A 13,303-nucleotide genomic window follows, 5' to 3' on the forward strand; every position below is an offset into this window, starting at 1 on the left:
AACAGCAGAAAAATACAAAATATATGTTTACTACTTGCAGAAAATATTTATGTTTGAGCAATGTTACCACATTTTGTAAAGACTGTAAAAATTCCATTTCAGAGAAAGATTGTGCTGAATCAGACAGCCTCTGAAATAATATTTTTCTCTTGAATATGTGATACTTTAATGAGTAGTTCCTATACAAGACAAGTTTTTTACAAATGTAATTTCATTTGCTTTATTTTTGTTGAATTATTTGTGTTACTATTTTTGAATAAGTTTTAGTAATTAAGTAAGTTGTTTAATACATCTTCAAAGAATCTTAAATTGGTAACAATGAGCTATTTTAACTAGAATAAATTTCATTTGGTTTTCAAAAAATAGAAACATCTCATAGGTGCAGTGCAACTAACCATGTAGGAAAGAAGTGTGCAACTATAACAGAAGGTTAAATGTTGCATAAAATGTTTGCAAGTTATGAAGTAGATCTGATATTCAATTTGAATGAGATTCCTTACTTACTTACCACAAGCTGAGTTGCTGTACCACCTGTTATGTGACTGTCAGCATTTGTACTCAATTGGTGGAGCATTCTTTTATCACTAAACCTAGCCAAAAGTCTGTATAGAATATTAAAATCTGTAGCAGAATTTATAAAGTTACTTCGAAAGATAGGTACTTGTGGCGTTGGGATTCTGAGTTTACAGAGAATGTTTACTTTAAAAATCAGTGGTAACTTGGATATGAGAAGTTATTCTGGTACATTATACTGAACAATATCAACTGGGTATATTAACACTGCACAGAAAAGGGGGCAGTTCTATATCTCCTGTTCTACTTGCCGATTAACGAAATTCAACTTGCATTTTTCATGTCTCAAAAGCGCGACTTAGGATATGTATTAGATTTACGTATAGCATTGTTCTAATGTAGGTATTTGTGCACAAAATCGGACTTTTCGTGAAATGATATGCCAGTTTTTTTCTATATTTCGATTCTACAACTCAGATTATGCCAAACTGCCAAGTTTTGTAAAAATCACACGAGTAGTTTTGAAAAAATGAGCTCTCAAAGTTTTAGCTCCTCAATGTTAATTAAATTTGGTATGTATTTATTAAGCTCTCTTTTTTATTAAACTTATTTGATTCTTCCTCTCACATTTTGAAATTAAGGTTCATTCCAAATAAAATTCGCCCATTTTTTATGGCTAATTTTTAAAATTAATATTTTTAAATAATTCTTTAAAAAATTTTGAATTATAATGTATAAAATTTTTACATCATCTTAAAGTAGATGTATTTCTAAGCATACCTGCAAAAAAGAGTTTTTTATTCAAAATTTTTGAAGATATATGTGAATTTATGTATTGATGCATTTTGAAATTGGTCATATTTGTTGAAAGTGATAATAACATCAAATGTGGTGTATGCACTTTGTTAAAATTATTTTAAAGTAAGAACAATGGGACTTTTTTCCACTCATGCCAATGTAAAAAGGGAAATTAAAATAGGTTGCCATATAATTAGAAGTTCAGCAAATTCTTGGCATAAACTGAAAAAATGAGGCAAGATAAATTTTTGAATTTATCCATAAATTTTGCACCAAATTTTACAAAATCTAATATTTAAGCAAAATTTGAGTCATAGAATCGAAATATGGAAGAAAATTGGCATGTCATTTCAGAAAGAGTCCGTTTTTGTGTCAAAATACCTATATTAGAACAATTTTATATATAAATCTAATATATATTTGATGGTCGTGTGGTCTTAATGCATGTTATAATTAAAGAAAATAAGAGTAGACAATCTCCTATAACAAAAGAATATATTAAGTACTAAATTACAATTTAAATTACATTGCAGAGATCAACGCAGAGCTCGGAACACAGTTCATGCTACTGTCGCGTACAGTTGTCTCACAAGAAGTCTGATCTGTGATGTCAGCTGAGTTGTAGCATCAATTAAGCAATTATTCTTGACATCCACTAGAAGGTGGAAATGTGTCAAGAAGTCAACACCAATAATTGCTTGAGTTACATCCGCAATAATAAAAGGCCAGTTGAAAGTCCAGCGCAAGTTTAAATCAAGTGTCAATAGTTTGGTGCCGTAGGTTGCAATTTGGGTACCATTGGCTGCATACAGTACAAGTTTATTAAGTTGGTGAGCATTTGTTTTAGTTATCGGGAGCACTGATATGTAAGCTTGAGTATCTACTAGAAAAAACTGAGTTGAACGATCAGCCAGTACTATTCTGTCGATGTGGCGGACATTCTGTTGGCCAGCAGAAGACCCCCCATTTAGTTTCCCGCTTGTTCAAAAGTGCATGGAGGGGCACACTTGCGAGCTCGAGCGCCAAAATTCATATCATAAAAACATATGCCACTTTTTGGTTCTTTGTACTGCGTTCGAGTATTGTGACGAGATTGACTCCTTCTTCGGGCACGAAATCTATTACGTGGGCCCTGATTTGATCGATTGTATCTCCGTGAAGCATGAAGACTTGTAGAGAGTTCAGATACTTTTTTGGTCAATTCAGCCACTTGTTGTTCGAGGGATGAACTGGAAGGTGCAGCATTAGCAGCACTGATATAAGCTGGAGTAACAAGTTCAGTAATTTTGTCAGCCATTGCTGATAAACGGGTTAGACCTTCATTGGAAGCAGCAAGAATTATTTGTATGTTATTAGGGAGACGCGAAAGCCATAGTGACTTCAACAAGTCGTCACTAAAATGGCTTCCTGCCAGATCACGCATTCGTGACAGCAAGTATGAAGGTCGCTGATCTCCAAGTTCAAGTCCTTGTAGTAAAGTACGTATTTTTGAAGATTCACTTTCTGAATAGATTTCAATGAGCCGCTGTTTCAGTTTGGAGTATTTATCACAATCAGGTGGTTTGAGTATTAAGTCATGCACTGAATTCAGAATATCAGACTCAATTGCTGCAACTACATAGTTGAATTCTGTAGAATCCTCACTCATGCGAGCGATAGAAAATTGTGCTTCGATCTGAGCGAACCACAATGAAGGATTATTTTTCCAGAAAGGCGGTGGCTTCACCGCAACACGTGTGATTTGTGGCTCTGGTGGAATATCGTCGGGCATACTGATAGATAATTTTCACTTTAATTAATAAACACTTAACAGCACAAATATTGTAGCAAGAGGATACACTATTGCTATTTTGCCATGATAACAATAAATATTTTAACCATGCAGAAAAAATATATGTAACGATACACACACAAATAATACAGGGTCAGCAATTACACACACAAATAATATTTTACCGAAATGCATTTGAAAAGAAACCCCTATTTGAGAAAAAAAATGATGCGTTCATTTTGTATTGCGTACACACAAAATCACCACTTTACACTGCTAAGGCACTTTCTAAGGAAAAAGGAAATCACTCCTGTAGCACATGGGAAAAAAATTCACTATTTTCGAACACTGAGGGAAGAATTTTGCCGTAGCACGTTGCAGAAAAATTACTGATGTAGCACATTTAGCGAAAATCACTATTGTATCACATTTGTCACAAAAGTTGAATGATCGATGAATTATTGCACGACTGGCGAAGTCAGCGGAACGGAACAGATCACATTGATGATTTGCTGAAGCTCCTTGCGATGATATGCACGACTTTGAAAAAAAAAAAAAAAAAAACATAAGCAATATACATCAATACTTCTAGAAATAATTGAAGGGGTGCGTTGTAGCATACGTTTAATGTTCATATTCGTTGTTATTTTTAGTCAGTTCTTCAGAATGCCGTGGATGCACGTGGCTTAGGGTCGTTGAAAATCCATTCTCAGTAGCGTGCTCAGTCAAAAATCACCACTTTTGGTGGTCGTGTGGTCTTAATGCATGATATAATTAAAGAAAATAAGAGTAGACAATCTCCTATAACAAAAGAATATATTAAGTACTAAATTACAATTTAAATTACATTGCAGAGATCAACGCAGAGCTCGGAACACAGTTCATGCTACCATCGCATACAGTTGTCTCACGAGAAGTCTGAGTGAGTAATGACGTCGCTTTGCTGCTCCGATTAAGAACTGGATTTTACACGTGGCGCCATCTCATGAATAGAAGTTGAAGTATCTGTCGGAACGCCACATATAGTGTAAGGCACGTTTTCGAGGCATGAAAAATGCAATTTGAATTTCGTCAGTTGGTCCAGTAGAATGGAAGACATCAGTCCCGCCCCCTTTTTTTTTTTGCACAGTAGTGTACATCATATGTGCTGTTAACATATTTACAGAGTTCCTGTGTAATATTTGCTTGTCACAATCATAGTAGTCGCGTGTGTTATTTATTCACTTTTTTACGGTTCACTTACTATTCACTTATGTATAGGCTGCTGATAACTGAAGGTGATGCTAAGAGTGCTCTGCTTGGCGTTTTGTACTGGTACAGAACACTTGAAGATGGGACTAGAAAATATTAAGTTCATTATACCACCTCTCAGCTGCTAGATATGTGCTCGGAGCTTTTTTTTTTTAAATTTGATTTCTTTTAGATTTTTTCAGTTCATTGCCAGGTAGTCTATGAGAGTTTTATTTCAAAGTAGCTTGCTGTTTTTGAGATGTTTCAGCCATATTTGGGCATTTTCAGTTGTATACAGCTGGAAATGTAGGTCTTTGGTGATTTGACACTCGAACATGTAGTGATCGATGGTACCTGTTGAGCTGCATATGCATGAATCTGTGTGATGCAATCCGAAGCGAAGCAGATAGCCTGCAAAAGGGCTGTGCACCATCATGAAATATGTTGTTCCTCTGCCTGTAGTTGTTCATTCCCTTAAAGGCACTGGGAGGAAGGGATGGCTGGAGCAAGTTGTCTGTTTGCACTATCTCTTGCCAGTTGATCTGCTGTTTCATTGCCCACATGAGTGCATGTCCAATGAAGCTTGGGATGGGTATTCTCTGAGAAATAGGATAGTAAATGTTGAATTTCCCTTACTAGTGGAGAGTGGCTGAGTCCAATTATTGCCTGTAAGCTTGAGGCACTATTTGAACAAGATTATTGTTCTTAGAGGTATTCAGAAGTACAAAATTGCAAACTTAATTACACATTCTATGGCAGTGCTCCGCAACCTTTTCTCACCTGCGATGCACAAAAAATCTTTCTGGAATTTCGTGGCACACCAAAGTGTTCCGAGTTATCAAGGAAGTGATGAAAAAATTCAAATGCTGACACACTTACAATCACACACACAACCATACAACAGTGAAATATATAAAAACATTTAAAATAGACATTATTAAGGAAAAAAATTGTCATTGTGTATTAAATACATGATAAAAAATTGCAAAATGTCAAATACATGTATTTGATTGCGGCACACCTATATCCTACTCATGGCATGCAAATTTCAAGTGTTGCCAAAAGCTTATGCAGTGGCTACTTTTAACAAGGGAATATGAAAGATTTATTGATATTTCCTGACTACCATTGTTCCCTATTTCAGCATTAAATCATTTCCTGTAAAGATGTCTGTCATAGCTGATGTCAAAAACTTATACCTGAATATCATTTTTAAATATTTTATAGTAAAAATGTTTCATTTGTTTAATTGTTTAAGTTCAAAAATCAAATGCTATGTTTATTGAATATGCATAGTAAAATTTATTTATGCTGTGGATAGTTAAATTCTGTTTCTCAATGAATTAAATATTAATATTGTGAAAGGTTATGTGATGGCTATAGCTGAGCAGTACCTAGCAGCTGTAAAATTGAAAATATCTTCTAAATTTTTGCTTATTTCTTCTAAAATTCTTGTTTGTTTTAAAATTATACTTTTCATTATTTATGAGTGGAACAGTAACTGCAAGTTGTAAATAGATATTTTTTTGCTAATTTACAATATCTTCAATGCATTGGAGACTTTTCTGGGAAATAAAGATAATTAGAAAGCACAATTGCATTAATTTCTAGGCCAGTATGTGCTTGTTATAATGCAGGTAAAGGAATTTTTTTCATAAATTGTGCTGCAAAAGATGTAAATAATGTCTAAAAAAATATCAGGAGTCGCAGAATATCAAGATATTCTGAAAATTTTTTTATTAAAATCTAAATGCAAAGTAAAATATTTGACTCATCTTGATGAAATGTTGTAAAAAACTTACTTAACCCTCTGACTACTAACGGGACATATATGTCTCACTAAAAGCTTAAAAATTACTGCTGGGTTAAAAAGTACTTAGAATCTCCTGAATTTTGGGAATCATCTTCCAATTTGGAAAATCAAGATGCTGCTGGGATCATTGTACACAAATAAACATGAAGAAAAGAATAAATATGAGTTGCGCAATGTGTAATATTGGCTTATGCAAAGAATGCTTTACCCTGTACCACCCCCCCCCCAAGGTGGTCGACGTAGAGAACTCTGCAAAGCTACTGGCTAGGATCTGCACCTAGGCAGTCTCAGCTACAGGAGTATACAAGTTATGAACCTAGTGGTTCTGAAGGCCCCAGAAAGGTCATTCATTGGTCGGCCTGTGAGTCTGGCACATCCTAAAGTAGATGGCTCTAGTAATAACCCTATGCAACTGATAGGTAATTGACGACCAGTGGGGCCTTGGGGTCTCTGTCACTCCAGGTGCATTGCTGCCACTCCCTCCAATGTTCTATGACAGGGGCTGAACCTCTAGGCTTAGTTCGGCAGGGGGGGGATGAGGACCCTTAGTGTCCTTAGTTGACGGGAAGGGGAATGTCCAATATATCTAATCTTACTCTGTACCATACGATGTAAATCTATTTCATATAATAAGTTTTCCATAATAATGGGTGTGTTTATAGTAAGTCAATTGCTACATGTGGGACACATGTGTCCCAGCTTTTAGCTTGAAGACCGTTTGTCAAAAAAATCCCATATGCACATTTACTTTATTTATGACATATTCTGTTCACTTGGATAGAAAATGGGGTAATTTTTTTAAAATATGTAATCAAAGGGTTAAATCTATATATAAACATACGTAAAAAATAATAAAATATATGATTAAATATTATAGCATAAATGATTCAGAAAGGAGGCAATGTGTGATAATCTAGTTGCTGTCATTTCATTAGTCACGAAACAAATTTTCAGGTCGAACCGTTTAATTATTCCCAGCAGAATAATTAATCCTAGGAATTCCCTTATTTTAGTCACATCTACAGGAGTACATTAATTTTGAATGAAGTTGGATTTTCTCACTGATCTTTTTGTTCATAGAAATTATAAGTTTCTTCAATCTTGCCATGGGGGGATAAAAAAAATTTGAAGCATTTGAAAGTGTTCAGTGTTTACATCGCATAAAGCCTTGGCTGCACGTGAGCTACATTTTATTTACTTTATATCTCTGGCTCATACATGTAAACCAATCGCCAGAATCATAAAGTACTTTATGGACCCAAGATCAACAATATATAGGTTCAAATAAGCTAACCAATATGGACATGAAGCACCATCTAGTGATTTAAAAAATTCTAAAAGAATGTGTATGTTTGAGAGTGCATATATGGTCCCTGCTTTGAGAGATGAATGCAAACGGTGATGCACCAGTGCATCACCTAGCTGCTAGTGAAATTTGGGACTGATGCATATATGACACACCCTTCTCCAAAGGCTTTTCAACTCAGCAGCATGCTCTTGCAAAGGGGTTAAAGAAAGCTTCCAATAAGTAAAGTATTCATTCTGCTTGAAAATGAAAAGTTTTCATATTTTATGAGGAAAACTCGTGCAAGTAATTTAAGGAAAAAAACTCCACACCTGTATAATTTTTCCATGCTTATTTATATTACATGCTTATTGCTAAGTTATTCACACTCAAATATATTAGATGATTCTACAAAATAATAATAATAATAATAATTCAGGCAATTGTAAATAAAAACAGTTTTCAATAGTTTTATATTTATTAGTTTAAAAACATTTAACTTTTTAAAGTCCTTATAAATGTTTCTTTATTAATTTGCATTTCTAGATTGATTAATAGAAAATTTGTGCAATTATGTAACAGTCCATAGCTCATATTGCTGTTGTCTGGTTACTAAATTTAATAAATGATATTGTTTGTTGCATGGAGGTATGTTATTTCTTCTTTTTTAAATTAGTTATCTCCAGATGAATAACAGTACATATTTTATTTCAGGGCATCCGTCATGCTGCGGTCTGTTGCCTGAAGCCATGAAACAGGTTAAAGAAGCCAAGTGGGAATGTAGTCGTTGTAAGATATGTGTTGTCTGTGGCGTGAAAACTGAAAATGTAAGAATTTGAATTTAGTTGCTTTTAATTCGATGTAAACCCTAAAGAGCTGATAAATTTTACACCCTTATTCTTCCTATTTCATATTTTCTGGAACATCCCTTGCTTATTTCATTCTATATTTTCTTATGAGGTCACACCATGTTTGTAAATTTGACGAATTTATAGCTTTCACGTAAATTATAGTTTTAAAATTGTATCAAATTGTCAGCGGTTTTGTTCTGTTACTTTGTCTACTTTCTACATAAAAAATTTAGAATCGTTTAGTTTCTTAATTGTGTTTAAGGCACTTTATGTATTTTGATGAAATCTGCAGCCAATAAGCAAAAATTAGGATTGTAGTCAACTCTCCATCTAGCAGGGTAATACTAGAGATGACTTCTGTGATTGAGTCAAAATCGTGTTTAATCTGAGAACAATTAAAAAAATAGAAAAAGAGGAATAGTCTATTTTCTAATTAATAGGAAAAAAAAAAAAAACTGTTAACATTCAACCTGTATATTCAAGCAATATAATTTTGAGAATAAGTTTATTTGGTAAAGTAGTTCATAAGTAAATTTAATCAGTATTCAAAACAAAAAGAGCACACTGTAAATAACAGAAGAATAAATATCATTAGAAGTAAAGAAAAACTATAAATGATTATGTTATCTGCTGCATTACTATTATCCCATGCATTTTTGTGTCATATTTTCTGCAGACAAGTTTGTTTTAAGCTGATAGTCTTTGATTATAATTTTTCCATTGTTTCACAAAACCAAACTAAACTCTTTTTTTAAGATGATTACTAGTTAATCAGTTTTTTTTATTTTTATTTATTTATTTATTTATTTATTTTATTTTTTCAGTGGTTACTAGTTAGTATGACAATGGCTGTATATCTAAAAGGAGAATTGTGTTCATGGAATATTCTCTGGAGACTTGTATTGGCATTATATTAAAAACAATTTTTTAAAAAAAATAGCTTCTATTGCTTTATAAAGTTTTAAACTTAGTTATTATTTTATGTTGCATTACTTAAAAAAAAAGAGAGAGAGAAAGGGAAGAATGGGAAAATTTAATAATGAGAAGCGTTTGTTCAGAGATGATGGCTCAAAAGTAATAAAATTATCATTAGAGCAACACTTTGTGATTCTGATTGAGATTGTCTCTACAGGAAGATATGTGCAAAATTATGTTATTCTTATATGTGATTATAAGACTTTGAAGAAAATTAACTGATATGGGGCAAATTTTTGCATTCTGTCTTAATTCTGAACTAATGTAATAGTATTACACTTAATGAATGTAAGAGAAAATGTTATAATATAAACTATGATAAACAGATATAGCCTTTTTATTTGGGACACTGAGTTTAATTAAATCACACATGCAGTATATGCAAATGCTGGAAAATATTAGTCTATTTCTGAAGCAAAATGTTGTAGTTAAAATAATTTTTATCGATAATTAATTTTCACATATCTCTGAAGTAAGTTATGTTTTCTGTAGTGAATTGTACCCGAGTGTTGTTTCTTAAGTACTTGATCTTGAAAGTATTGAATTCTTTTCATCCTCTTAATATTAACCCTTGACCTTTCTGTCTTGGTGTTTAAAATTTATTTGAATTTAGATTATTAGTTTCAAATTCAGCTGTAAAGAAATGAAATTAGCTCAAAAACAAAGTCAAATTTATTACGATGAGTTAAATATTAATATACACTGATAGAAAGTGAAATTCCAACAGTGTCAACATCTTTGCCAAGTCTTTCTGAGTATTGCAAAAAGAAAATCTACCTTCTTGTAGCCCTGTTACACAATCTCATTCAAACTCAGTAAGTTGCTGATACTGCTGCTTACATCTCCTTAAAAGCATTCTTGACTCAGATCTTGTCCACAACACCCAACCCAGAAGATAAATAATGTATGCATAGTTTACATCATGTATTTAAAGTAAATGTGATTTGCATGTTTGTCGTGTCGCTACTAGCTACACACGTATTTGTCTAACACAAGATTTTTCAGATGTGCAAACACGCCTCCCAAATTTCATTTATCTAGCATTATTATTTCTTGGTGTTGGGATTTTTTTTCCCATTTGTGTATTTTCAAAATCACATTCTTACCTAATTTTGCATTGTAAAATGACTTTTAGTTCAGATGTAACTGGTAAAAATTCTTTTGAAATCCTGTTATATAGTTTGTAAGTTGATATGTAGTTTAAGTTTGTAAGTTGTTGTTAAGTTTAATTTTTTATTTTTAAAGCAGAATCCCTTATTTTTATAGATAATAAGAAGATGCATCGCTTTGTGCCTTGAAACATATCCAAGCATCATACCTTTCAAATTCATCATCTTAACCTTCTTTGTTAAAACTTTAAATGTCAAGTAATTCGCGCTTGCTTGATTTGCAGTCATTGCCTAAATCATGGAGTGATTTGCATATGTGTGTTTTTTTTTATCATTCATGTACCTAAGTGACTTCATTACTTTTAAAATTGAAGATAACAGTTCATTTTAATAATGGAATCTAATTTTTGAACATAATAAGGAAAACTAATCTGTTTAATATTTTATGTTCTGAATCATTTACTGGTACTTTTCTACAGGTTGCCACTTACCACTAAACAAAAACGTTGGCACAAAATCTAACTAGATGGTGGCAACTCTACTAATATATAAACCTTCTTGATAAGAAACCTAATTTACATAATATGATTATAATATATATTATTTTTAATAGTAAGTTTGTACAATTTTGTGATGTTTTTAAATGAAAATAGATTGCTGTGTACATGAAAATGAAAGTGTTGTTCTCTCCACGGCCACAAAAATATGCTTTCTCTTCAAAAAATCAAAGAATTCTATTGCTGTTTATAATGAGATATAAATAAGTTAGCAGATCTGAAACGGATGCCCCAGAAAAGTATTTGTTTAATATACTTTCTTTAAAAAATTAAATAAGTTATTTAAACATTGTTTTTATTACATTGCTTAATGTGTTTGCGTATGTTCCTATTAATGAAAGAAAATGCTCTATTGATTAATTACAATATCATTTTCAATTAGATCTGTATTTTCCAATTCATTATCATTGCCATATCATTTTATGCTATTTTGTGTAGCATATTTTTAATGTAAATATAGGATTTATGACGTGGATGTTTTGAAATTAATTATAATACGACATTTTTATGTATCAAAATAATTATTATCATTAAATTTAGTAAATTCCACCACTTATATGGATATCTGTGCTTGGTATCAGAATTCTCATTAATTCAAATTTTCAATAAAATGAACTTTTCCCCCCTTCTACTTTTGGTTATGTATTTCAGATGTAATATAATTTATAATGCCTTTATTCTTTTATATTATTGTCTTGTATTTTATTCTCCTGCTGAGCATTAAAATTGTGAAGAGAATATGCTTGGGTTGATCATAAAAGGTTTTATAGAGTTTTCCTATGAAATATTTGTGTTATCCATTCCAGATTTTGATTTTGTGACCAGATATAAATTTTTGCTTTCAGAAGCGAATGTTATGCTGCAATTTATGTGATAAAGGATACCATGCCACATGTGTCCCCCCTGTCTTTCCAAGGCCAGCAAGAGGTTTGTATTTCTGGATATTTTTTTTTTTTTAATATGTGTGTGTGTGTGTGTGTGTGTATGCAAAGGGTGTTTACACATTTTTGTAATGATTTTATGTTTCTCCATGAATGTAAATACTAATTTTAAAATACAAACAAGACTGGCATCAAATTGGAATAAAATTTAATTGTCATCTGCAGCCTTAAAAATATTCTTTTCTGTAAAATGTCGCTGATAAACAGTGGATTGAGGGCTATATTTTTGTTCTGTTCGAAGAGAAATACAAAGATGTGAAAAGTATGGTTTTGATATTTCTACACAAAATAAGTGAATTAGTTAATATAAAAGAAAAGAAACGTCAAAGTTTACATCTGACTGAGAAAAGGGTAAAAAAAGCATACCCAATAAAGGTGCGTAAAGCTCTTATTAAATCTAAATTCATATCTCATGTTTTAAAGGAAAATCCAGCCACAGCCAAAGAGCTGTAGCAAAATCTTTAAATATCTCTGTAGGAACTGTGAACAAAATTATAAAATCTGATTTAAAACTAATCAAAACAAAAAGCGTGATGTTCATCACGTAACGCCAAAACATGTTTCTCAGCGTAAGTCTATGTGCAAATTGTTATATGAAAATAATTGGCAGGTGAAAAATAGAAGTGTCTAGTTACAATAGATGAGGCTTGGATATACTTGTCTGACTGCAGTAGAAAAAGATCAATTTACTGCCGAAAAAGTAGAGAAAAAGACTTAATATACCGATTCAGAGAAAATGGGAAAGTTTTTTTAAAGATTTTATGGTTATTACTGGATTCTTGGATTCTCTTACAATAGAAAATTTAAAATAAGGAAAGTAGAAAAAAAAATGTCAAAATTAATTTGGATTACTATCAGAAATATGTTTTAACATCTATTATTAAAAAAGAAATTAAATCTCTTTGTCCAAACACTGTGTTAAGTTCCATCAGGGTAAGGCTCCAAGGCATAATTCTAAATCTACTGCTCTGTTTTTTGGGAAAATGAGAAATGGTACCGGAATTAAAGCTATTCCCTTTAAATGCATCCCACCCAAGTACCTTAATGTGTCTACTATGGATTACTGTGCATCTGGACTTCTAAAACAGGCTGTTTATAAATGACATCCCAAAACATTGGATAGACTCTGGAAAATTATAAAGGAGGAGTGGAATAAAATCAACCTTGAGGACTTTCTTGGAAATCAAGATGTGATATGATAGTTCAACAAAAGGGCTATCAGATTGAATAGATTAGAAAATAAAATTGTAAGGTTTGTTTATATATAAAGCTTTTCAAAATCATTACAAAAATGTGTGTGTGTATATATATACAGTCAAAAGTCGTTAATCCGGACTCGTCGGGACTTCGGCGATTCCGGATTATCGATTTTTTCGGATTATAAATCATCAGTTTAAATCTGGTAAGATGGCATGCAAAAATTACAAAATTAAAAATATGAAACCGTAATTTATGAAATA

General features: G+C 32.1%; 1 protein-coding gene across 3 annotated transcripts in view; it reads left to right on the top strand.

Annotated features, from left to right (window-relative positions):
* Nucleotides 1-13,303, top strand: part of LOC118193876 (uncharacterized) — a 147,432-nt gene that overhangs the window by 21,442 nt on the left and 112,687 nt on the right. For all 3 annotated transcript variants that reach the window (XM_035365046.2, XM_085814659.1, XM_085814660.1), the window contains 2 exons: nt 8,125-8,237; nt 11,748-11,829. In XM_035365046.2, the coding sequence (XP_035220937.2) occupies nt 8,125-8,237; nt 11,748-11,829 (195 nt within the window). The remainder of the gene's footprint in view (nt 1-8,124; nt 8,238-11,747; nt 11,830-13,303) is intronic.

Source organism: Stegodyphus dumicola, chromosome 4 (genome assembly GCF_044657685.1).
Source record: "Stegodyphus dumicola isolate Sdum_Otavi_A_Nest chromosome 4, ASM4465768v1".
Taxonomy (NCBI): Eukaryota; Metazoa; Arthropoda; class Arachnida; order Araneae; family Eresidae; genus Stegodyphus; species Stegodyphus dumicola.